The sequence below is a fragment of the Coffea arabica genome, chromosome 2c (assembly GCF_036785885.1).
Source record: "Coffea arabica cultivar ET-39 chromosome 2c, Coffea Arabica ET-39 HiFi, whole genome shotgun sequence".
Classification (NCBI taxonomy): Eukaryota; Viridiplantae; Streptophyta; class Magnoliopsida; order Gentianales; family Rubiaceae; genus Coffea; species Coffea arabica.
The window spans coordinates 76,505,791-76,532,699 of NC_092312.1; the positions used below are offsets into that span (position 1 = coordinate 76,505,791).

The 26,909-nt window shown below is 37.4% G+C and overlaps 3 protein-coding genes across 14 annotated transcripts; all 3 read left to right on the forward strand.

Moving 5' to 3' along the window:
• Nucleotides 1-2,879: 2,879 nt before the first annotated feature.
• On the forward strand, nt 2,880-7,939 carry LOC140035479 (auxin response factor 11-like). Its single transcript, XM_072076692.1, has 14 exons — nt 2,880-3,712; nt 4,248-4,360; nt 4,490-4,585; nt 4,686-4,742; nt 4,939-5,091; nt 5,291-5,375; nt 5,558-5,648; nt 5,737-5,901; nt 5,990-6,103; nt 6,183-6,255; nt 6,349-6,499; nt 6,582-7,159; nt 7,241-7,428; nt 7,541-7,939. The coding sequence occupies exons 1-14, from the start codon at nt 3,640-3,642 to the stop codon at nt 7,686-7,688; spliced, it is 2,085 nt and encodes a 694-aa protein (XP_071932793.1). The 5' UTR covers nt 2,880-3,639; the 3' UTR covers nt 7,689-7,939.
• Nucleotides 7,940-12,764: 4,825 nt separating this feature from the next.
• LOC140035795 (large ribosomal subunit protein P1-like) lies at nt 12,765-13,073 on the forward strand. The gene has a single exon (XM_072077193.1). The coding sequence runs from the start codon at nt 12,765-12,767 to the stop codon at nt 13,071-13,073; it is 309 nt and encodes a 102-aa protein (XP_071933294.1).
• Nucleotides 13,074-16,414: 3,341 nt separating this feature from the next.
• LOC140003798 (uncharacterized) lies at nt 16,415-25,739 on the forward strand. 12 transcript variants are annotated; one of them, XM_027259666.2, is made up of 13 exons: nt 16,415-16,605; nt 17,763-17,879; nt 18,757-18,805; nt 18,922-18,970; nt 20,556-20,626; nt 21,068-21,126; nt 21,643-21,747; nt 22,226-22,283; nt 22,840-22,976; nt 23,061-23,117; nt 23,809-23,906; nt 24,074-24,261; nt 25,346-25,739. In XM_027259666.2, the coding sequence occupies exons 2-13, from the start codon at nt 17,868-17,870 to the stop codon at nt 25,414-25,416; spliced, it is 954 nt and encodes a 317-aa protein (XP_027115467.2). In that variant the 5' UTR covers nt 16,415-16,605; nt 17,763-17,867; the 3' UTR covers nt 25,417-25,739. The 12 variants fall into 12 exon arrangements, with proteins under 12 accessions (XP_027115467.2, XP_071932779.1, XP_071932776.1 ...); XM_072076675.1 differs by having other exon boundaries at nt 16,448-16,661; nt 18,889-18,970; XM_072076677.1 differs by having other exon boundaries at nt 16,448-16,661; nt 17,773-17,879; nt 18,889-18,970.
• Nucleotides 25,740-26,909: the final 1,170 nt, after the last annotated feature.

Here is a 26,909-nt window from a genome sequence, read left to right on the forward strand (position 1 = left end):
ATGTGTCTATCTATGTATAGTTGGCTGGAATCAGCATCACAATATCTGACTTCTAATTGCTCGGATTATATATCTACTCTTCTTATTATTATTGAGACGATGATGCTTGCACTCAACAAAACTTGTTGCCACGTTTTAGTTTATATATGTAAATACAAAAATAAAATAAAATGGGCATGCCTTGTCTTTGACTGCTCTAGAATTGACGACAAAAAAGGCATACCAACCATGGGGTTCACTTGTGGAATTTGAATGGTATTCAGTATACTATTGGCCATTGTTTATTCTTCTTTCGAAAAAGACCGACCATGTATCTATGCAAGTAAAACTTAAATATAAATGAGCACTTGGTTTTTTGTTAAAGTGCGAAGTTAAGACTCCCAACGTCAAGAATAATTGTGATTTAAACTCTAAAAAGTAGGATATCATCCTTCAAGAAGTTTCATGCCTTCTATAGCATTTCAAAAAGATGTAACACAGAACAGTTATTTGAATGCTAATAAACTCTCTTTCTACTAATTTTGAAAGCCCACACCATTAAAAGTGAAGTGAAAATTATTGCAGTCAATGCAGAGAGAAAATGATAAAGAAAAGAAAGGCTAGAATGCAATTTTGCCAAAATGATTTCTGACGAAATTAAAAATTAATCCAATTTTAATAATGGGCGTATAGTGCCTTAATTATTAGTAGTATCTGAATTGTTTTTCTCTAATTATAAACAATTTTTAATTTTTTTTCATTATCAAAAAATCTTTTTTTTTATTTCATGCACGATCATTTTTGGAATAAAATTATGAAAATAACTATCGTAACACCTTTTTATGTGATAAATGTGCAATAAAAATAATTAAAAAAATTTCAACAATACAAACAAATAAATTTTTATAATATACAATTTATGTTAGAAATAGTAAAACCCTCAATCATGAACCTATACCATCCGCAATTATATAAGCAAGCAATACCTTATGTTAGAAATGTGATTGTGATTTTGTGTTTATACTTTATCCCACTATTGAGTATCTTTGCTTTATAGTGTAACAATAAGCAAACAACCGTTCATAGGATTTTGTAAAAAATTTTCAGAAATAATGGATGATCAGACAATCAATGCAATATCATTCATGACAAAAAGCAAAGCAAAAGCAAAACATACTTAAAAGGCAGAGGGGACTGACCTGAAAAATTAAGCTGGCAAGAATATACTTCCAATTCTCCGCAAGAAGGTTGATTTCTGCTGAAGTCTGTGCACATAATATCTTCCACTACTGCTCATAAAAGAAACAAAATCAATACATTTACAAAATGAATAGAGAACCAAAAATAAATAAGAAATCGAGAGAGTGTGGGAGTGAGAAAGTGGGATAGTGGGAATAGAGAATTTGTAGGAGTGGTTATAGGATGATTTAAGATAGTGGGATAGTGGGTGTGAGATAGTGGGAATATTGATGGGTGATAAGGTGGGTTATAACCCACTACATTTTATGTATTAAAATATATACAAAAATCTAGAAAAAAGAATGAGAAGTTTAGAAGTCATTGAGAGGGTTTCTGCTAAAAATCCCTTCCTGAATACATATAGATATAGATAACCTATTATGTCTTAATTTAGGGGAGAAGGAAAACCTAAGAAGGAGGCTATGATAGAAGACTAGTGAATATATAGGTCCAACTAAATCAAAAGAGTGTTCTGACATAATTTTTAAAAAATTTAAATTCTCACCTATAACTCAAGGATCAACTTAAGCCCCTCCCTGATTGTCACTGAGCCATCGGACTAGTGGTTAACTCGGGGAGAGTGGGAGGGGCAAAATTTCTTCTTGCCTTGAGGTTGATGGGCAGTAGGACAGGAACATGTATAAATCTGTGCACGCCTGATATTATTATTATTATTTTTGACCTGGGCAAAATTGTTACAAGAAAATTGATTTCAAGGGAAATTGATGATTATTTTTAGATGCTCAGGGGAAGACAGTAGTGAAACTGTCAAAAACTTCAAGGGAGGTTTCTGAAATTATCCCCGGAAAGTAAAATGTCCCAGTTTGATTCTTGCCCTCGCTTGCTCATCTTCTCGCTAGTACACTAAAATAAAAAAAAAAAAAAAGGTAAGGGAATGTATGATGACATTCACAGGTTTTTTCCTTATTTGATTGTTATGTAAATCAAAGTATTTTCTGCAGTTGGCAGATCTGAAGACCCAATAATGAGAATATGTGCTCGACAGTGTCGTCGTTAAAGGATGGTACTGGAATTCTTCAATGGCAAAATACCACACTGATGTAACGAGTGTGGATTCCTGTTGGGCAATAACATTATTATTATTGAATTCGGTTTCATAAATCAAATTGTGGAAAATTATTGACGAATAAGCTCTACAGTGCGTTGGCCAGGACAGGAGTGAATTGAAACAAATATAACTAGCAACCACTACTACTCCTAGTAGTAATGCGGTATAGAGTACGTACGTGCTTGAGACTGAGGAGAGTGATTGATGCACGCGCACATTGCACTCAAGTGGAGCCAGGACAAACTGGCCTGCTCCGATATAGTACTACTCTGTAAGTATGTAGTAAAGACTACAGAGATAGGTAGTCAAGTGTTTTTTTTTTTTAAAAAAAAAAAAAAAAAAAGAAAAGAAACCAAACAAACGAAGAGAGGAGAATGGTTTTGGGGGATTTGGTGGGAGGGGCAATAGTGGCACCAGACTACTGCTAGTGGTAAGTAACGTCTCCTATTGATGATGATGGTGCAGCTATTGCTACTTGCTGCAGCAGCCCAAGCGGCTTTCTTTTTTTCTTTAATTGTTTTTGATAATCTTCTGACGGACAAAAATGGTTTTATGTTTGATTTGATATCATCATATCAGCTTTGATAAGAAGACAGCAGGTAATCAAAGCCTTCACAGAGAGAGAGAGAGAGAGAGAGAGAGAGAGAGGCTCTTGTTGTTGTAACTGAAAAGTGAAAGGAGGAAGAGAAAAAAACCAAAAAAGAAAAAAAGAAGAAAGTGGAATTGCTGATCATTTTTGTTATTAGTCCCTCTAACGTAGTAGTAGTACTAGTTCCCTCGCCCAGTCGCTCGTTACACTTGGAAAGGAAATAAACTACACTAGTGTTACTCCTCCTGCAAAGCAGCCGCCTTCTTTCTCCTCCTCCTGACGCCTGACTCCTGTCCACCACTCCTCCTCAGCTTATTACCACACAATATAATATTACCTGTTGTACCATACAACGACCAGGTAGTAGCGGTAGCAGCAGCGGTAGCGGTAGCAGTAGCAGTGTTGTGTTTTGGTAATGAATGAATGAAGATAACGGAGGAGGAGAGGGGTTTTGTTTGGATTTTTGCTCTTTGATGATGAATATGATGACGATGGTAAAATGGGTGTGGGTTGGCTCAACTGCGTGACCAAACCTTCCCCCCCCCCCCCCCCCCCCCCCCCCGGCCCCCACCACCTGTTTTCTTCTTCAACTTCAAGCTACCCGGCCCAATCTTTTCCTTCCTTTTTGTTTCTCTTTGTTACTACTCCCTCCTCCTCCTCCTCCTCACTGCTCCCAGGCTTATTCTTCAAACTCTTCTTTACGACTATTAGTTTTGCTACTGCTCTCTGAGCTCTGGGTATAAAATACTTGTGTGGGTTTTCGATGGCTCATGTTGATGGGTTCAGAGGTGGTGCCTCGTCTGCTCCCTCTCACACTCTGCCCGCTCGTGATACAGGTGACACAATATCAATGTTGTTTTTTTTTTTTCATTTTTTTAATTTAAACGTAGGTTTTTCCGAATTTTAGTGTTTCATCTGGAAAATGACACCAAATAGTCTTATCTACCTGAGGAAAATCAATGGGGCGGGCTCTACCTAGTGAGCATGTACGCCTTCATTTCATGGCAGGACATAATGGCAAAGCTTGGAATCGTCTGGGCTGTTTCCTGTGGTTTTTGTTCTTTCTTTGTTTCTCCGTTTCTAAGCCTTTAAATTGTTCGCTCAAGCAAATGAAGGATGAGGGATACTTGATAAGCAAAACTGTTGTTTCATTGGAAAAACCCCGCATGTCTGGCGAACTAGCCCCTTATTTTCCTTAAAAAACCAAAAATTGTGTCAATATTGGTCGTCTGTTTGGCTTCTGATGAGAAGGAGCTAAGGGGACGAAAAAGTTAAAAGGAGAATAAGCCTATTTGTTTACTTAATTTCTGGGCACTCGAGCGGCTCATGAATTTATTGTTTGCTTTAATCATCTGATTCTATCTTTGGTAGGCCAAGGAGATGACATGTATACAGAGCTATGGAAGGCTTGTGCAGGACCCCTTGTTGATGTTCCTCGCGCTGGCGAGAGAGTTTTCTACTTTCCGCAGGGTCACATGGAGCAAGTGCGCTTTCCCGTCCCCTCTGATCTCCTTTTCTATTTTCCTTTTCCTTCAATCCACCGAACATTTTTAAGTTTCTTTTGCTACAATTTCTCATTCACTGTAACAACGCGCGCTCTGTTTCTTCTTCAGTTGGAGGCATCAATGAATCAGGAATTGAATCAACAAATTCCACAGTTCAATCTACCTTCTAAGATCCTCTGTAAAGTAGTTAATGTTCAGTTGCTAGTACGTATTCCACCTTTTCCAGTTCTGATCTGTCTTTGAGGAACACTTTCCCGCACATTTTTCATTTTAACCGGCTTATCTCTCATTCTTCGCTTTATAGGCAGAAGCAGAGACAGACGAAGTCTATGCTCAGATAACATTACATCCTGAAGTAAATGTAAGCATTTTTTATTTGCTTTTGTTGTTTATAACAAGGACTTCTAACTTGATTGGGCTTATGGTGTATGCTTATTTTAGTAGTTTAGTTGCTTCATGCTGGCTATCGATCTTCTCGGTGTTTTGTCTGCTTTATTTTCCATACCTTGTGACCATCATTTGAATGACTGTGTGCCCTACTGTCCATGCATTTGCAGGAACAGGAACCTTCGAGTCCTGACCCATGCACTCCTGATCCGCCAAAACCGACCATTTACTCATTTTGTAAGATATTAACAGCATCTGATACTAGTACGCATGGTGGTTTCTCTGTTCTCCGCAAACATGCCACTGAATGTTTACCTCAACTGGTAATTTTCCTTCCTCTTTTCTATTTCACTCATCCTCAGTTTAATTCTACTAAATTTATATGGATTGCATGACAAGCTCAACTGGTTGATAGACATATGCTGCTCCATTTACCAAATGTTTTGCGTACAAATTGAAAATTGACTTTCCAAATAAATGGGCCTGTCCCTGAAAATTGAAGTTGTCTTTGGTTACTTTCAGGATATGACTCAAGCAACTCCAAGCCAGGACTTGGTTGCGAAAGACCTTCATGGTTATGAATGGCGATTTAAACATATATTCAGGGGCAAGTGTTCTGTGTTTCTCTTAGCATAATATTGCAGATCTTTTTTCACTTGGCCATTTTTTCCCCCATTAAAGCTACCAAAAAAAAAAAAAATTAAATAAGGAGGGCACGTCTTAATGGTAATGCTCAGTATCAACTGAAATTGAATTCTTAAGTTTCCTTGTATTCATGTGGATGAGCAGGCCAACCTCGGAGACACCTACTTACAACTGGATGGAGCACATTTGTAACTTCCAAGAGATTAGTTGCTGGCGATGCATTTGTTTTCCTTAGGTAAACCATGTTCTCAACTTTAGTTACACTTTCTGGTTATGGATGCTTTTAGGTGTTTGCTCAATTGTTGATTTACATTTTATTGTAGGGGTAGTAATGGGGAATTGCATGTTGGCATTCGCCGTCTTGCCCGGCAGCAAAGTCCGATACCTCAATCTGTCATTTCAAGCCAAAGCATGCATCTTGGAGTGCTTGCAACTGCATCACATGCCATTATAACTCAAACCTTGTTTGTCGTGTACTACAAGCCAAGGTACACAGACACTATTTTTTCTACCATGTATATGTACCCTATTTCTAGGATTTAGGTTTTATTTCTTAAGTTGTGCAATATATGTCAGGACAAGCCAATTTATCATTGGATTAAACAAATATCTAGCAGCTGTAAGTCACGGATTTTCATTGGGCATGCGCTTTAAAATGAAATTTGAAGGCGAAGATTCTCCTGAGAAGAGGTTTGTTGATACATTTTGTGTTTGTGTTAGGAGAGGATTCTAACTCATGAACCTTAATCTCAAGGATCATGTTTGTCAGGTTCACAGGCACTATAGTTGGTCTAGAAGAGGTATCTCCACAGTGGCCAGATTCTCCGTGGCGTTCATTGAAGGTTGGCGGTGGCTTTTGATTCTTTCATCTCATTCTTATGTCTTTTATGTCATAGATTGTTTATGAATGTCTTCCAAATATTGCGCCGTATTAGATTCAATGGGATGAACCAGCATCAATTAAGAGGCCAGAGAGGGTCTCTCCTTGGGAAATAGAGCCATTTGCAGTTGTTTCATCAGCAGATGTTGCTGCCCAACCAGTACCAAATAGCAAAAGGCCTAGGCCCCTTGATCTTCCAACCTCTGGTATAAACATCTTTGGCCTTTATGTTGTTCTGAAATGTACCATGTTTGACTTGTATAGTAATAATTTGTGTCGGATACATAGAAAATAGAGCCATTGCTGCTGCTTCTCCTTTCTGGTGTCCGGAAGCAACTCAATTGCTTGAATTAAGCCACTATGACAACATTACTGAAGTCCAAAGCACGGATGATCAATCTTTCTGGCCACCTAAGCCAAAAAATCTTAACAGCAACATCCGCTCTGGTTCTAGCTTCTCTTCTCGTGGAACTTGGCCTCGTCCACTTGCTAATGGCTCATTAAACCAGGAAAATGTATCTGCAAAATCACATCTTTGTGACTATGATTCTCCTATGTCATCAAGGGCAAGTAACGGCCATGTACTTGGCCAAGTTGAAAGGTTCAAAAGACTGGAGAATTCGTCGAGTTGCAGATTATTTGGCATTGATTTAAGAAGCAACTCAAAAAATCTCTCTCTGCTGGATAAGGACGGACCTTCTACAGTTGTACCAAATGGTGCTAATGATGCTGAGCCTCCAGTTGGCACATCTGATGGAGATGTTCTGAAGTCTTGCAATGAGATGAAACTGGGCCAATCAGAGGTGTCGCCAAAAGATGCACAGAACCGACAGGGTTGTTCCACAACTACAAGAACCCGAACAAAGGTTTAGCCAGATGATTTTCACCGTCGTCATTTAATATTAGATGTAGCCCTTTAACAGTGTTTAATTTTTGTCTATCATCAGGTGCAAATGCAAGGGGTTGCTGTTGGGCGGGCTGTTGATTTGACTGCCTTGGAAAGTTATCATGACCTTATAAGTGAGCTGGAAAAAATGTTTGAGCTTGAGGGGGAGCTTAGTCCCCAAAACAAATGGGCGGTTGTCTACACTGATGATGAGGGTGATATGATGCTTGTGGGTGATGATCCGTGGCCGTGAGTAACTTAACAATTTTCACCAACCATTTCCTTGAAAAGTAAAAGAGGTTTCTTTTTAACGTACTAATTCCTCCTCTTCCCCCCCCCCCCCCCCCCAACCCACCAACAGAGAATTTTGCAAGATGGTTAGGAAGATCTTTATATACTCGAGCGAGGAAGTGAAGAAGATGAGTGCAGGAGACAAATTACCTTTATCAACTCTGGATGGTGAAGGGACAGTACAGAGCTTAGATTCGGAGCTAAAGTTGGAATCTTGAAGTAATGTCATCGTCTTCTTTAGTTTTGTATTGTATATCTTAGAACTAATCATCTGCGTCTTTAGTTTTGTATTGTGTATCTTGGAGGTGGAACTTGCAAGAGTGTTTCATGGAACATAGGCAGGTATATCTTTAGTGCTCAGGTTTTTTGGAGTTGGGAGGGTGTGAAAGCCAACCAAGTGACTGGTTTTGACGGAGTCTAGACTTAAACTATGTTGTATTAAAGAAATTTGAAGGTTGGTTTTGGTAAATGTGAATATGTCTTTCTTGCCATGTTTTTGATCCACAAGTTACAATTTATACATCTATCTTTTGATGGCAAAACAATTCCAGTTGGTAGCTGGAATATGTATGTGCGCGGCCGCGCGCTTGCTATGTAAGATTATATGCACTGTGCAGGCAAATTATGAATGTATATTTGTATGTAACTTGGTAGTGATATGTGAAGAATTCCTTGTCTTGATCTCCAGCATTCAAGCGAGGAGGGCCAGACATAATATGGCCCCCTATGTCCATTACCCGCTTATTTGCTCTGCACTAGGATCTGTACCAATTTGGGCATGTGTATATCTCCGAGTTCCAGGGCAGTGGTCCTCAAACTGTTAAAATGGTTTACATGCATGTGAGCCTAGTACGAACTGTTGCAGTCTCTGAGGCAGAAATTTAGAGATCCATGATTCTGTATCAAAATTTCTTTTTCCGTTCTAGTTTCCTGGGTAATCTAATAATCTTACATAATCAGCAAAAGGGTTGGCCTCTCCGTTGCTTGATATCGGGTGAAAAGGAAGGAAAATGATTTTGCACTATTTTACTGCTGTTCTTTTTTCTCTTTTCAGAACATCAAGATTCGAGCTTTTTGTAACAAAGCTGATCTCCTTTAGCTGTCCATACCGATTTCCTGGGGATGTGTTTTTCAAAGTCGGTCTGTTCTGAGTGGACTGTAGTTAATATACTACCCTACATTTTGACAATTCAGGAACTCTCTCTGCTATGTCAGAAAAAGGAAAGGGGAAGAGAAAAAAAAGAACCGTGTCTATGTTGGGAAAAATAGGAATTAGGGAATTGAGAAGATAATTCATTAGTAAGTAGGGCGAAAGTTTTGGCAAATTTGGCTGTGGGGGAAAAAAAAAATACTACTGAACAATCATAAAAATTATTGAGGAATATCTTAGAGTACCCCCATTACCATCCAGAAAGCATGCACCTTCCAGAGTCTAAATCTCTGGCTCAGAAAGTAGATCACAAATTCACTATCAAAACTGCATGAAAATGGCCACTCGTAAGAGACTGAAGGCGCCACATTTCTATCTGGCAAATATGCCCAAATCCAAACAAAACTTACATTGAACTATGATGTTATGTTGGAGGGTAGAATCAGAATGTGGATTTATTGTCATTTTTGCAAGAAAGAAAGATGACTGAAGAGGGCGAAGCGCCAGAGACCCAAAGCAGCTCTGCTCTTTGAATATATTGTTGTTTAGCATTTATGTGATTTGGAAAAACATATTAACTCATATCATCATCATAGGTATTAAACCAAACCTGGAAAGGACCCCGACAAGGGGACCATTTGAAATGGACTGTAGGTAGATGAATCAGCTAGTGGGTTAATAGAATAATAATATATTTGCAATTTCATAATAATAATTTTAGTGCACGTAAAATTTTTTAAATAAAGTACTTTTAAATAATAATTAATGTACTTTGAAAGATATATTCTAAACCTATGATAAAAAGATTTAATTGCATTTTATTGTTCTTTCACAGAATAGGCTATGTAATCAGAGATAAAACAAATTTATTTTTGTTTAGTTTCAAGGAATTAGCAGCATGAAGGAACATTTAGTTATTAAAAAAAGAAAAATGCAAACAAATTAATCTAAAGGAACGTTTAGTTGTTAAAAAAAAAAAAGAATTAACCTAGTAATAATATATAAAGGATCAACCGAAATAATTGGTCGGCTGTCCTAATTGAAAAAGCAGGCGTGTTTGGGTCAAATCCTTATTTGATCAAATTAGGAATCCGGCCTTATTTAGTGGCTTTTTTTTTTTTAAGGTGTGTCCCGCAGGGAGTGGACCCCGCAGACTATTCACCACCCTCAGCAACTTGCTGGCAGTAAGGTTTGAACCAGGGACCTGAGGCTCCATCTTCAGCAACCTCAACCACCAGACCAAACCCCTGAGGGCTAGTGGCTTGCTCATTGGGTTGTATAGTTCAATTGTCGGACTAGATCGAGGTGAACTTAATAACTACGCATATAATTGTTAGATAGGAGTAACATTTTTCTAATGCCAAATTTGTCCAAACTATTACCTTGTTATAAATTTTCATTCTCCTCGTCATCTTATTCTTAATTTTCCCTTGGGGTTTGAAAGTTCAAAATAGGAAAAAATGGTTAAAAGATGAAAAATGATTAACGTGTTGGAGTGAGGCAGATGGAACTCGAACGAGGTCATGTTGACGGATAATTTTTCTTTTTCGGAGACGACAACTGTAATATATTTTAATTTATCCTACACTCGGGGAGGGGGTGGATCTAAGGAGGTCTAGGGATAATTCGGAGAGGACTGAACCACTACCGGATCAAATGAGTGCACTGCGCACACGCCTGAATTTTTTTAAACAAATCGACATTATAATGTGGCAATTGGTGGTGCCTCCCAGTCAACCAAGCCTTAAAAGCTTGATAGTGGAGGCAGATGGAACTCGAACGAGGTCATGTTGACGGATAATTTTTCTTTTTCGGAGACGACAATTGTAATATATTTTAATTTATCCTACACTCAGGGAGGGGGTGGATCTAAGGAGGTCTAGGGATAATTCGGAGAGAACTGAACCACTACCGGATCAAATGAGTGCACTGCGCACACGCCTGAATTTTTTTAAACAAATCCACATTATAATGTGGCAATTGGTGGTGCCTCCCAGTCAACCAAGCCTTAAAAGCTTGATAGTGGCTACAGCCTTATGTTGGCGGATAATCAGCAAACTAACGGAATGTTTTTAGGTTATAAAACAAAACTGGAATCATTAAATGACACCAGAATGATACATCCTTCTCTCTCTTTCTCTCTCTCTCAAATGCTTCTATAAATTGGAGCTCACCATTTGGCCACACTGCAATAGAAAAGTTTTGTTAGGGTAAATTCTACTTTGTCTCTTCAAATTATAGGCAGAATCTCACTTCAATTCATAAATTTTAAAATGAAACATATAAAATCTTAAACTATAAATCCACCCCACTTTATTCCAATTTTTGATGGAATGCACAAAATCTAATGAAATAGTTCCCAATTCTATTAGTTGTTATTATAATTAAAAGTTAACCAAATCCAACAGAGACATAAAACATAATTTCATAAAATCCAAAACTTTTGTGACACTTTTTATTTTTTCCATTTCCTTTTCCCTTCTCTTTCCAAGCCATTTTCTTTTGCTGCAAACTCTTCACCATTCTCACCGCTGCCTCTCTCCTCTTCCCCCGCCACCCTCCCTCCCTCCAGTCCTCTCTTTTCTCCTACCTTCTTACTCTCACTCACTCTCTTCATTCCTTCCAAGAGAGAGAGGGAGAGAGGGTGGCAGGGGTTAGAGGAGCGTGGTAGGGATGGTGGTGGAAAAGGCAATATTCATGGGTTTTCATTTTCGCAAGAGGAGGGGATGGTGAAGATATCACTATTGTTAAGGGGTGAGCAAAATTATCTGCAAACTTGAAAATTCGACATATTCGATTCGATTCGATTAAAAAATTAGTACACCCGATCTGTATTATTTGATCGGGTCAATAGAGGATTGGGTACTCGTTAAAATATGGGACATGTTAAGGTCACACAATTAAAAACCCATGAGCACTATAAAAACCCGCCCCGCATATATATATTTATTTATTTTTATACTCATAATATAAAATAATGTTTTTAAAACAAAATAAGCAATTTCATTGAACAAATTATATTACAAATGTAAGAGACTATGGTTTATTTACAAAGCTCATTTGTAAAGGTCATGATCTTATGCTTTATAGAAAAGAATTTAACTAATGTAGAATATATATTTTAAAAAATGTGTTACTTATTTTCAAACTTTTATTGATATTGAATTCTTTTTAATTTTTTTTGTATTCTATTTGCACGTTTGTTTCTTAGTGGGGGACTTTTTTGAGAAAAAATCTTTATTAAATTTTTGATGAATCTGTAAAATGTAAAATTAAATTAGTATGAATCATTTTTTAAAATAATAAGTAGGACATGATGGATATCCGTTGATCCGACCCTATTTTAATGGATACCCTATAACGGAGTACCTGCTAATATGCGAGGTGGATAAAAGACAGAAAATAACTTACTTGCAAGGTACGGATCAGTACAATGGTAGACGGGGGGACGGGTACCCGAACCATACCGACACTACTGCTATCTAGTTAGGGCTGTCAACGGGCCGGGTCCGGGCCGGAATTCATTATTCCGGACCCGGACCCGAATTACTATGCCGGACCCGGACCCGACCCGTTTACCCGACGGGTCTTTTATTCTATGTTCCGGATCCGGATCCGGCGGGTCCGGCGGGTCCCGGATCCGGATCCGGGTCTACCCGAACAAATTTAGCAAAATTTATAATTTCTAATAAAAATGAAAAAAAATATATTTGTAAACTAATTTTTAACTAATGCAAAGAAAAAACCAAATAAGAAAAGAAATCAAATTAACTTTATTAAAATACATCACTCTAATCAAATTATATTGATAAATATATATATTTAAAATTATTAATTCATTTATATCCGGATCCGGGTCTAATACGGGCCGGAATACTATATTCCGTATCCGACCCGTTTTTTTGTTTGACAAAACGGATCCGGATCCGGAAAACGGAATTAAATCCCTACCCATACCCGCAATAATTTCACGGATCCGGTCCGGATCCGGGTCTAGACCCGACCCGTTGACAGGCCTATATCTAGTGTTCAAAGAAATGGGAGAGGCAACGTCGGAGCATACCGTCCCAAACTTTAAGGCCTGCCTAATCCCCGACCCCGTCTGCACTTTCTCAGGTGATCAATTTTATCATCAAGGATAAAGATGTTGGTCAGAGAGCTCGCCTGCATCTACACTCCTTGGATTCTTTACGATGATGGCATCCCTGTCACTGCAGAGAAGATTGTTACATTGGTGAAGGCTGCCAATTTAATCGTGGAATCCTACTGGCCTAGTCTCTTTGCCAAACTTTGCAAGAAGAGGAACATCGAAGATCTTATCGCCAATGTTGGCTGTGGCGGTGGCACTGCCGCTCCTGTCGGCGGTGGTGGTGCTACCCCTGCTGCCACTGAGGAGAAGAAGGAGGCGGCCAGGGAAGAGAGTGATGAAGACATGGGATTCAGTTTTGTTTGATTAGGTGTTTCTCAAGCTTATTCTCTTAGAAAATAATTAGGATCAACCAGTTGGTAGTTTTTTGGTATACTTTTATGTTATTTAAAGAAGTGGATCAGAGAAGATATTTCGCAAAAGAGTAATCTTCATGGGCTTGAATTATCATCAGTACAGAATATGCATATCAGCTTCTTGTGTCGAACCAATTTCCTGCTGGCGAAACCAGTCGTTATGCAACATTTACATTTGAGTTTGAGTTACCCGAGCGAAATCAGTGGTTTTTTTCACTTTTATAACTTGAAGGCACTGATAGGCTAATTTCTTAGAATATTTACATTAAAAAAAAACAACCGTCAAATGCACCTTTGACATGAGGCGCGTCTCATTCTATAACTGCCGTGCAGACGTCTGCAAAAATGTCAGGAGGAGCAGGTGTCAGTCGCGGACGTGCTGACTGGGCACGTCCGCAGCCGACACAAAATTGTGCCAGTCTGTTGTGTCAGCCGCGGACGTGCCCAGTCAGCACGTCCTCGGAACTTGTCCTCAGACTCGGAGCAAAGAAATGAGGCTGTAGAAAGAGATGGGATTTTCTTAAGGGGGGTTGCCCCTCTCCTGAGCCAGTGATTTTCTTCTGTTTTTTGCCCCCAAGTCTCCACAAAGCCAACAACCCTTCAGCTGCAGAAACTAGGGCTGCAAACGAGTCGAGTCGAGTCGAGCTCTGAGCTAATCGAGTCGAGCCTTAGTTAAATTTTATCAAGCTCGAGCTCGACGAGCTGGCAATTTTCGAGCTCGAGCTAGGAAAAAATAAAAAAAAAATTTTATTTTTTAAAAAAATAAATAAAATAATATTTTTTTCTGAATAAATAATAAAATATTAAGGATATATCCGTAATTTCACTATAAAAATAAAAAATAAAAAAAAAATATATATATATAACATACGTAATTTTATTATTAAATAAAAATAAAAGTAAAAAATATATATATATTCAAGCTCGCGAGCCGGCTCGCGAGCTAACGAGCTTAATATTCTGAGCTCGAATTCGAGCTCGAGTTTGACTCGAGCTGGCTCGAGCTCGACTCGAGCTGGCTCGAGCTCGACTCGAGCTTGACTCGAGCCGCTCGCGAGCGGCTCGATTCGTTTGCGGCCCTAGTAGAAACTGAAGATGTTTTCTAGTCATGGATCCATGGACGAATTGAAGTGCGAGGTCTGTTTCTGGTTCCTCATCATCAATCCACAATATTCACGCTCTTCCAAACACTCCCAAAAAAAAAAAGAAAAAGAAAAGAAAGAAAGATCACGGAGGACTGAATTTGAGGCCATGATGATAATTTCTCTGAGCAAATGAAATTTTGGCACTAAGACAAAGTGGCCCATATCTTGGTTGGGCAACCCGAATGGCAGAAGTAGGAGAATCTGATATGGGTTCTCTCCGACATGCAACCGGTTTTTGCAGCCATGGCGGTTTACTTCCTCATTGCCTTACTGATATGACGGATCTGAGCCTCAACTAAGGTCGATTCTTTTTTTTTTTTTTGTTGAGAATCCATATTCAACAAGCTCGCTTCTCACCTCAGTCCTCATTAGAGTTTTCTTTCTTTTCCTTTCTATCCTAAACTCACAAACTAGCCTTAGTCTCTACATGCTTTATCAGCTTTTTCAGATCGAGAGGCGTCGGTAGAAGGAGGACCCCTAGAATGAGGCAGTGTAATTATAGGAGAGGTAGGAGTTTTGTGGACGGTTCTTGCCCCTCTTTGCAATTACGCCGCCGGTGATTTCATCGCTACCCACCAAACAACCCTTTATGCTGCATCCCAAAGAGCGCAATCATACTACTGCTGTTTCCATTTCCAGCTTCTTAAGCCCTCAAAACCCCCAAAATGAAAGGCTGTGATGATTTAATCCTGCGTCAAATGCTAGACAGATTTTTGAGCTAAGCCCGTATCTTGGCTGGGCAAGAATCACAAGTACTACTACTGATTTTTGTAGCCATGGCGGGCTTGAGCCATTTTCTGTCTGATTAAAGGCAAATCTAAGCCTCCTTTTTCTTTTTTCTTTACTTTGCTGATTTTATTTTTCCCTTATTTGCTCTGTTGTCTTGTACAGTTTCCTCGTTATGGTATTATGTGTCAAAATTCTGTTTTCATTTCCGAAGCTTTTTTTTTTCCTTGTTATGGCTGATTTTCACATGGCCTTGTCAGCCTTTGTCACGGGCTGAAAGCAAGTGTCAGGCGCCTGACGCCTTTTTTTTTTTTACTGCCTTCTGCAGCCGTGCTGACTGGGCACGGCCTCAGGCAGGCATGACCTTTTTAACCGTGCTGATTTTTTCAAAAAAAAATCAAATTTATAATGTGACCGTGCTGAGTCAGCACGGCACGTATAAATTAAGAAACACCCCATGCCAGAAGTACATTTGACGGATTGTTTCTTTTTTTACCTATAATCTAAGGAATTAGCCAAACTGCTTTTTTATTATTAAAAAACTCTGCTAAAAACAAAGCAAGATAGAACGAGAAGCCGTTGAAAATAAAAAAGGAAAGAATAATCATAAGAATAAATAAAAAAAGAGGAAAAAAATTACTGCAAAGGGATAAAAAAAGAAAGGAAAAAATCAACCAAAAATGGGTTTTTTGTTAGGTGTAAAATTTTTTATTTGAATCACATAAAATTACATTTATGTCCCTATTAGGGTTGGCTAACTTTAATTATAATAAGAACTAAAGCAACTATTTTGTTATGTTTTATGCATTCGGTCAAAAACTACAGTAAAGTAGGATGATTTTTGTAGTTTAAGTATTTAAGTGTTTCATTTTGAAGTTTAAAAATTGAAGTGAAATTTGGCATATAGTTTGAGGGGACAAACTAAAAGGTACTTTTTTTGTTAGAAAAAAATAAAAGGTACCTTTTTGAGTTTTGAGCGAAAAAGAAAAGGTTAAGTCCTACTCTATTTGGTTTATAGCCTAGATTGGATAGGATAAAAGATTTCCGCCATCAAATTTTTCATTTTCCAATTACTCAAAAATTACTGAAGGCCATGCATCTACTGCACTATTCCTATTTCCTAAGCTGAAAAATGCAGCAAAAATTTACGTTTTTTTTTTTTGTAAAAAATTCCTTAAAAAAAAAAGTAAAACCAAATAAAATGACTCTTTGCCCATGCGGACTATATTGCCCTATGTTTTCAAGGTCAAAGGCTGGAGATGTTTGTTCCCTTTTGGTTTTTTCCCACTACCAGACGGCTAGTTTGGTGAGGGATATTTCATTAAAAAAGTTTTTATATTTTTTAATTATTTTAATATTATATATATATATTAAAATACTACGATATATTTTCTATAAAAATTTTAAAAAATTTCAATTCAAACAAGACTAAAATTGATTTTCCACCCTTCTTATTTATCTTTCTATTCTCCAGTCTCCACCCCTTCGCCCTTTTCGGTATTTAAAAAAGCAAGAAAAGATGAAAATAAAAACTTCCTCGTCTCTCGTTTAAGAGAAAGAAAGAGGGAAGCTTCTTATTAACTCTACAAGTCGGCCCAGACGCGACTAAAGGTTGGGCAGATTGTGATAGTAGTTCAGCCATAAGCTAGGGAGATTTTTCTGTCCCTGTAATTTGTTAATTTCTTCACATATTTTTAGCAATTTATACCTTGCAAGGTTTTCTTATTGGCTGGGGCGAAATAGTTTAAGCCTTTATGTTTATGTACAGCTCTGCTTATTTGTCTATTTTTTTCTTCAGCTCTACTTATTTTCTTCAAACTTACTAATTTGGGTGAATTTGGGAGATGTAATAATTGAATCAGCTTTTTAGTTGTTCTCTTCTTGCAAGCCATCTAGTTCAAAACTTGAAAAGATTGGAACTTTGTTTTGATTTCAAGAATTTTAAGAATTTCCAACCAAATGCCGCCTGTATTTCAGCTTTCTTTATCAGGGTCCCTGTGGTATCTTAATTGAAAGTGCTTCTAGATTTTACATTTAAATTTCTTTTACCTTTTCTATTTTTTTTGGGGGGGTGGGGGTGGGGAGGGAATTAGAAAGATAAAAAAGATTCGTATATTATTCTTTATTCTGTTTGCGGAATTTGTAATGCTGAATTAACTGAGTGTATATCCTAGCAACAAGATCATGTTGCCAAGCATTTGGATTGAGTTAGGCAGCTGCCCTTTAAATTGGAGATAGCTGGCGAGTTCTTGAATTTTCATCTGATTGAGTTCTGTGTTAGTTAAGCAAAAACCCATCCTTTTTTTTGCTTTTTTCCTTCCTTTTTAAACAAAATAGATTCTGAATTTTGTGAATGTTCACCACGGGTTAAGCAGCCAATGGAATGGGTGTTTAGTGTGAGAATCTCTGATGTCAGCGTCAATGATTGAAGTTTATTGTTTGAGAAAGATAGTGTGGTGGTTTTGTCTACTTGAATTGCATGTAGAATGACACTCTCTTCTTCGTTGTTCACCAAAAGATCCATCATTGTTTATTTCTTAATCTACTTGGATTAGCTACTTTATTTGCTTGTTTTATGAATTCACAGAATTTATCATGTATTGATAGTTTATAAGAGCTAATAAAATGGAAGAGAAAATAAGCACTGGCTGTGATAACCACAAGGATACCATTTCTCAGCCCCTCTCACTTACGCAATAAGCATAATGGAGCAAAATGGTGATTCATTAGCAGTATAAAGCAGCCTAGCTTAACATCTTCTCTATTAGTGGTTTGCAGGATAAGAAAAATTTCCCTGTGGTGGGTTGTCCCTGATAGGAATGAGCAAAGTGCGTTGAAATCACGCCTGAGATTGCCTGGAGTAAACTTGAAAAATGAGAAAGAATGTAAGGAAAAGTTCTTTTTTTTTTTTACCTTCTAATTTGTAGAGTACCATGGTTGTTAACTGTTTTATTTGGCAGAGAAGTACTGTTGCTTTTTCCTCATCTTCATATGTAGTGACTAGAAATCTGTAATGCTATGAAACTAAAATAGTTTAATAAGGATAGGGCATTATTTGAAATATTATTTGGAATAATTACTGTAGCACTTTTTGTGATGTGATGTATGTGAGATAAAAAGGTGGTTGGGAATATAAAAAGGTGGGTTGAAAAATGTGTTTATGATGCAAGCGAAATATTATTTGAGATAATAGTGCTATCCAAACACTCCCATTTATTACAACAGAGTTGAAAATCCCATCTTAGTCTTTTTTAGCACATAAGAAAGGATTGCATGTTGCAGTTGGGCAGGAGGTTGGAGGGTACAGGAAAGGGAAGGAGAAACCTATGAAGAAAAGGAAATCCAATCATATGTGGGTCATGCTCAAACTTAGACAGTCTTATATGTCTTGAGGTCCTCAACTAGGGGGTAACTGACAGTCTAGTTAGATGGCTAAATGAAGGCAAGAATCTTTTTCCTTGTTCTGGAGCTGGGGAGGGTGGGTGTGTTCTGCGAACTACAGACTTGTTTTGGGGATGGTGCATGGGTGGGTTTCTGGGAAGAGGGTGTGGAGATGAGCATAGAAAAAGTAAACTGTTCATGAAAACTTACATGTTGATTCTTAACTATATATGGACCAATTTTTCCTTTCAACCATTTAGCTCCACCTACATCCAGCCTGCTTATTCATTTTTTTTTTTTTTTACTGTTACACCTTGCCAGTCTTTTAACTCAGATAATTTATTGTTTTCTTAATTTCCTTTTTATTTGTCTGTATTGTAGAATTTTCTACAAGACGAGGATAATCACTTGGAGATGACTCGGGCTAGATGTAAATGTTTTACATTGAATTTTCTTTCTTTATTTTTTTTTCTTTTGCGTCTTACTGTCTTAGTAGTAGTTTGTTTGACATAGTTCTGAAATTGGAATGCATTTTTCTTCTTGGAGTCTCAAATGTGCTTAAAAGGCATGGAGAATTAGCAGAACGCCTGTCTAGGTAATGTTTTTGGAGTTTATCATTTTTTTTTACTATTCAGTATTTTTTTCCAAGTTGTAACTGCACGTCTCTTTTTGAGCTTTTTGTTTGAAATTATCCTTATTCATAAGAAAAATAATTAGCTTCAAGCTGGGAATCAGAAGATAGAATTTTCTCCTATCTTACTAAATGTGCTTTATAGTTGAAGAGAGAAGCAGTATTATAGGTGTTATTTACTGGTCGTTCTACTACTGGAAGGTTGGGATAAATTTATATACTTATATCATAATTAAGAAAAACATTATGTGCTAATTAACATATCTTGATGTATAAAAATCTCCATGCAAGGTAGACATCTTTAGTCCTAGAAACTTAGGCTTAAAAAATTTTTGTAGATAGGATATTGCTAGAATTCTTTGCCTTTTTGTATATATATATATATATATATATATATATTTCAGCTGTCCATATGCAATTCTGCACGTATACTACGTTAGTTGTCTTAAATTTAATAGAGAATGATGATTAAAGGTTGTAGACACAACTTAAAATGCCCAGCCTCATAAGCCTTGTGCTTAATGACCTGGAAGCAAATAGCCTGCTGCTCTGAATTGAGGTCCTTTCCTTGAAATTGTTTGCATTTTACCGCATACTGAAAGGGCAGCTTTCTCCTAGATTCTGATTAATTCTGGACTAGTCCAGCAGCTGTTTGTATTTGCTGTTCCAACGTGTTATCTTGGGGGGTCCATGTTTTGAGTGGTACGATGATTCTTACTCCTCATTTTATGATGACTGTCTCACGCAAAACATATCTTGGGGAGTTTTCACTAGGAGTAATTCTGTCCAAGACATTAACTTCATTCCCTTAAAGTCAAACTTGATTTGAGAATATGATTACCAGCGTCAATGGCTCTGATATCACTATCAAAAGCTTCAGTTTGAATTGAAATTTTTGGTTTACAAACCCAAGAGCACTTGGATGCTAACAGTATCTGAAGTGAGTAAAATGATGGAAAATATGGAAGTATCAGAATTTGATCAAGGAATTTATTTCATTTTAAGTTTTTCTCTCCATCTTGATATCGTTTCCATGCAATACATCACATTTGGTCTTTAAGTTACATGAAGGAATAAAATCTGATAAACAAGGCTTAAGAATGGAAATATGAAGCCATTGGAAAAAGCAATCGCCAAACCATACAATGCGGTCGGAAAAAAAAGTCAAAGGTTAAATGGGAAGTGGCTTTCAAACGTTTGCACATGCATATAGTGTCATGTTGCTAGTAGGTTTTAAATGTTACTATCATACTTCTGAAAGATAGACGTGCTTTAATAACATTTGTTATAATTGTTCTGGAAAAGTTTCTTAGAGGTGACATTGAAGTGGGCTGAGATACGAGGGAATATTATGGTTACTGCAGTCCCTGGCTAGAACTTATCGACTGTTAAAATTTTTTAGGGCAGAATTAGTTACACATGCAGTAGTTGTTTTCTTGTCTGATTACTGTTTGCAGTCCCTGGCTAGAATCAAAGTCTAGACGTAGCACAAGCTACTTGTAAATTGCTATATTGGAAAGTAAAATTGTCAACCCTTCTGTTATATCAGGGACTCTGATAAGATGATATTTGAGCGTTTGCAGAGAGAATTTGAAGCTGCTATTGCTTCTCAAACTCAAGGTATGTTTGCATGTAACCCTTGATATAGCTGAAGTTGGTGATATTTTTTTTGGTACTTCAAAGAAACTGCTAATAGTGCTTTTAACTTCTACATTTAAATCTAATAATTATAAGATTTGCACTTGCTTTACTAGTGTCATTATCTGTTACATGACAAATTTGGGATTGTTGATAGTATCTATCTTGACTTTTCTCCTCTTCTCAGTAAATTGCATTAACTGTTAGGTTATCACATGTTCCATATTTTGACGACTGAGGCTCTGTTTGGTTGTGCATAAAATACTTTTTTGGAAAATGTGTCCATCCTTTTCCTCCTTATCTGTATAGCCTCTGTTCTTCAATTTGTCCCTCCACCAGCTTCAAAACTTTTATGAGGATGGATATTTTTCTTGTAAGTTCTATATTATACATTCCTTTTTCAAGAAGCTTTTTACTATGCAGAAATTTCTTTAGATGGTGAGCAGTGGAATGATGGATTATTGGCTACAATAAGGGAGCGGGTATGCTGTTTCAAATTCCACATGACTTGTAACCTTGGGCTTTTCTTGGGCAGTGGTGATATAACTGTTCTGTTTGAAATATTATATCTTTTCTTTACAACCCTGTGCTTAATATTCTTCTATTATGAAGCCATCAGCTAGTGCTTTTATCTTTTAGTTAAAGAAGGAGATAGATATAAATTGAGAATTTCATGGTTTAGTGCTTTTTTTTTTTTGGTATATCTAATTTTCAACATTAATAAAGTGCTATTCCTGAAATCAAAGCTCTTTCAAGTATTTCTAGTAGAATTCTTCTGCTTGCAAACAGACTCACTGCCTAGTAGTTGAAAGGATGTCTGCTTAACATGACTAGTGCTAAATGTAGTAAAGTGGCAAATTTTGCTGGTTCTAGCTAATAGTCTGCTGTATAACTTGCTTTTCCTGTTTGGGGTAGATACCCTGTCATCTTGTTTTCAGCTTTCATACTGCATGTTATATTGACTGATACTCACGTGAAGAGGTCCTAAATTGCATCAGGTTCATATGGAGGCTGAAAGAAAGGCAATGCAATTGCCAGGGGATACAAGCATGTTGCATGGTCTTCCTTTTCATGATAAAATCACTTACAAAGTTGCAAACAAGGTATATTCTGGCCAGTGAATATATATACTCAAGCTGGTAATTTACTTAAATAATTTCAATTTAGATGTTTAAGAGTATTGAAATATAACTTGGGGGCGTTGTTGCTTATGACCTACATAACAGCACTAGAAAGAAGAAGTATTGTAAAGTTATCTATCTTTTCCAGTTGTAGTTTTGCAGGTATTTATCTGCGATCCCTTTGTAGAACTTTGTCGCACTTTGCACACTGGATTAGGACTCTATTCCCTGTATACATTTGCCTCTCACATAGTTTTCTTGTACAAGTAGATGTGTAAGAATATCTTTGTATTCATACATATTCTGATCCCTGAAACCTTTTTGTAAAAATTAAGCATTCAAGAGCGAACAATATTTGGGCTTTTTACTTAAAAGACTAATGAGCCATTGATGCAAATTGTTCAAATCTATAATTTCTCATAGTTTTACAGAATTGTGCCATATTTTGTTTATTGAGCAGATTATCTGTTGTTTGGAAGGAGCAAGGATCGGCATACAGTATGAGACAACATTTGCAGGTAAATTTGGAAATTCATCACTGAACATTGGTGTCAGAAACATGTATTCTGTTCCATGATTATATATGTAGCTGTTTTGTCTTGTGTTGCGATACATTGTTGAGGAAATGATCGTACTTGACTATGTTGATATTTGTTGCCATCTATGTGTAGTTTCTTGTCTGCAGATGAAATCATTTTTGGGGAAAATGGAAGCCACATAAAGTGCATTTAGGTTGATTGAATAACAAAGAGATAACGAATTGAGCACTGGAAAAAACAATTGCAGCAATGATTTATTGTAGCTTTAGAAAATTTTCCGTAGTCTTTAAGGTGCCTATTTGGATCTTGAAGCAGAATGGATGTCTCTGACTAGGGTGATGTGGTTTTTTATTGTTGTGAAGGATCTCTTATACATTGCCGTTTTAGATTTGGTGCCATTTTGTATGTTGTATATTGGAACTTTTTGCTTTGCTTTTCATTCTCTTTGATTTTAAACTAGGTTGTCAATATATCACGTAGTTCTCCAAATAGCAATTAAGTAAAAAACAATGCATCTGGTTTTGCAATATTGCAGGAGAACCCTGTGAATTGTTCCACTGTGTGCTTGAAAGCAAGTCATTTCTTGAAAAGATGACTGTCCTTGAGCATACAGTACCTTTTTTCCTACCAATACGTGAAGCTGAAAATGAGTTTCTCTCTTCAAATGCGATGGTGATATTTATAGCTTTTGATTTTTCACATTAATATTTCCTGTCTGATTTTGTTTTAATGTAGCTTTCTGCATTTTACCTCCAGAAATTCATAGATCATGTAGGAGATCTATTGCAGGCCTATGTTGATAGGCGTGAACAGGTATGATGCGTAACAGAAGAAAGTTTGTGGAATGTTGGTCTTGATGTTTAGATAGTCACAGATATTGGATAATGCTACAAGAGTTTTGCAGAATTCTCTCTAAATTGGAGTTTCTGACTCATACTTGGATCAAGCATGTACGTAGTTTAAGTTGCTATTTGGTTCAGACATACCATGGCTCTGTGAAGCCTGCATAAGACATGCTCAAGTAGCTATATTTGTTTCATTACCTGTCCCTGAAAAAGAACCCCATCTCTGTCTATGCTTGTTCCAAATTTACTTAATTAGATTCAAGATTATTTTAATCCCACTTTTCCTATTAGTGTTGAACTGGGCACCAGAACATATTTCAAAAGTCAAAGGACAGTCTTGCAAATTTATTATTCTCCTGCAAATTTTGAGCATGTGAAATTCTTAACCTTTAAAAGTTAGATTTGTACGAAAGTCCTTTTCATGATGGAGAGATGATATTTAGGCGCATGGTTGTGCAACAATGACAGTTCTATAGAAGGCTGATTACTTGATATTGACCACCTATTGTCTGTTTGGATGGTTGGAATGCTGCCACGTATTTCAGTGATATTAAATGGAAATTTCCTGAATTTAACATGTTATTATCTTCCCATTTCTTGTGATACATTTTTGAAATCAGTTTGGTCTATTTCCAGCTCCCTTTTCTTGTGGTTTTCAGGTTCGCCTTATCAAGGAATTATACGGAAATCAAATCAAAGAACTTTACCATAGTCTTCCGTACCACATGGTTGAATTTTTGCTTGACGATTATGATTGGTAGGTGGATTCAGCTTTCTGCCTATGATTTTGGTTTTGTTTTGTAATGATGATTAAAAAAAAAGGCTGGTCATAGGTGTAATGGCAAAATAATTGTTTATTAGTAGTTTAAACAGATAATTTGTTGAATGCATAAATAACTGCAAAAACGTGGTCTTTTTCTGCAGTAAGGTGACAGTAAGTCTTAGATATGCAGATCTTGTCTCTATACTTCCAACTGGAGTCAGTGTCCTGGCATGGCCAATGCACAGGAATTTCATGAACAAGAAGGGAGGCGGACCATTAGGGAGTAAAACCATTCCAGAAAGGCTGTCTTATGCAGAGGATGCTTTACGAATCATGAGTTTACCTGAAGGTATTAAGTCAATAGAGATTTAGCCATATTGTATAATTTGCATTAGTGATGCATTGAGAGGCTTTTCTTTCGATTTTATTCAGAGAAGGAACTTTCCTTTTTCAACATTGCATGGCTATCATTGTTGTAAAATCTTTGGTTTTTGGTTCTCACCTGTCATTGATCATCATCAAACAATTGTCCTATGCTTAATTCTTCTTTTAATGGTTTATATGGTTTTTTTTTTTTTTTTTTTCACAAAGCTTGAATGGTGGAAAGAAAGACATGAATTTGCTATTTTGGATGTGAAAAGTATGTTCAAGATGCACAGCCTGGAAAAAGGGATACATCTACTTTTGCACATATAATTGAAAATTAAAATGCTTTGCGAACCAAAACCATTTATAGTGTCCTAACCTGAACAATAAAATGTATCACAGAAATTGAAATATAACCAGTTTCAATGTATGCTTAGTCCATGTTATTCCTGCTCAGTGGCGCACAGTGATAATTAGCTTACATGAATTGAGCCCATAATTTGGATTCCCAGTTAAATATCTCCCATTTCACTTGTTAGCCAGCTGCATACTCTAGTGTTAATCTGGTTGAAAATCTACAGTTACTGTTTTTCTTATGTATCCTGAGCGCCATGAGCAGTCCTCTGTAGATTTCGTGGACATATACTTTTTAACGACAGATTCCAGTTGGAAAACTGATCTAGTATTCCTGTATGATTGTAGAATTGTTATTCCGCGCTCTCGTAGAAGTTCTGGAATTGCACTGGTTCTGCTGTATTATTTTTGAAGAATAAACTTGGCATGCTTTAGAAGTATTAGATATGTAGCTGTTTGTACACTTAATTTGCACCAAAAATTGCTATTCTTGATTCACGGGATTTGTTGCCGACTGGAAGCGTGGTTTCGTTTCTGACACGTTCTTGGTTTCTCTGTTAATCAAGTGCTTTAATTGAAATCCTTTGGTTGTGGTGAAGGGATCTAAGTTGGGGTCCCGTTGAAGCAGACTTATATATAGTTGTGTGTTAAAACTGCGTTTCTGGAGGACTAATATGCTGACACGCTGACATGCTTTCCTTTGCTCCCTTCAGCTTACGCAGAGATTGTTTTGAAGCTCCCTCATGCTCTGCAGGAGATATATCCGCACAATGCTTCTTCATAATCTCTCAAGTTCATCACTGTAGAGAGCGCTGAGAAATGGAGAGATGGTTTATGCAGAGACATTGATTTGCCAGTCACAGTGCTTGTTGTTCCTGAACGGAGTATGCATAGGTGAATTTTGATTGGAGCAAGAGGTTGAGTTCTATCATTTCTCTTGGTTGTAATGCTATAAGCATCCAGTCTCTATCCTCCACATGAATGATGATTTTTTTGGGTTGCTGATGTTACCGTGCATATCCCATCGAGGAGAAGCTAGTAGGATAGTAACGGGACCATATATATATATATATATATATATATATTGTGCTTCTCCTTTTAGGTTGACATCATGTCTGCTCCACAAAGCTAAAGCAGTAAAATCCCTGTTAAAGAGAGGGGGGGGGGGGGGGGGGAACCCCTATGTTTCTGTATGGATAGTAATCATAGTCTCTAGGAATTTAACTTTTGTCTTGTTGGGGTCGGCATTTGGCAAGTATGATCATCATGTCATTCCCTGTGGCTTTTCCCATCCTGTAAATACATGTACGACAGGTGGAGGACTTCTTAGGACGCGGCCCAATGGAGATTTTGTCAGCTCCTGTAATGGGCAAACATAGGAGAATTTCTCATGAGCCGTAGGGGCCGTTATACTGGTAGAGTATTCTTCACAATACAGAGTAGGAGGAGGAGGAGGAGGAGGAGGAACACGGTGGTTGCCGACAATTAGAAAAACAATATGAATAGCATCATAAAAGTAATCAAAGCAAATACCACAACGAACGAAAGGGGTGTGCCATCTCTGGCTGGCTTCAGCCCATGGCATGTCAGTGAGTACATTTGCTTGGAAGCCATCCGTAAATGCATGAAACCACGTAGTGTGTGTACATGCTCTGACCTTTCTAAAATATTAGTGTAAAGCAGTAGCAGGGCAGGGTGAGTAGAATTTGGTTACTTTTTTAAAGCCTTTCTGGTGCTTTTCCTCTTTGGTCTTCTGCGTTCCAAAATCAAAGCTGACAATGATTGTTAGCTAACTTTTGTGCATATGGCAATTTTCCACTAGCAGAAGATGCGGACAAAGTCCATATCAAAATCAACTTAACCACCTCATTATCTCATCCGACTGGCAGGAATTTGCACCAGGACTCCTTCCGTTCGAATACCTTTGCATTTTGGAAGTTCACATAAATGAGTGCTCCCCCTACTCACACTAAAAGGTCCATCCCCACCAGTATTGAAGGTGGTTCAGCTGTCTAAATTCTTCCATATTTTGATCAATTTATAGCATATCTAACGACCTTCCAATAAATCACTTTTTCTGCTTTACTGTCTGACAATATTTTCTTCTTTTTTGCAATGCCAAAAGCCAAAAGCCCAAAACCAAAAGCAATTCTGAGATCAAATTGCGGTCGTGTTCCAAACTGATACAACTAGGCGATTCTAGATGACTCTCGAGCAATGTCAAACACGGGAGAGGAGAAAGTAACTTAGAACCTAGAATGACTCTTACTACGGACA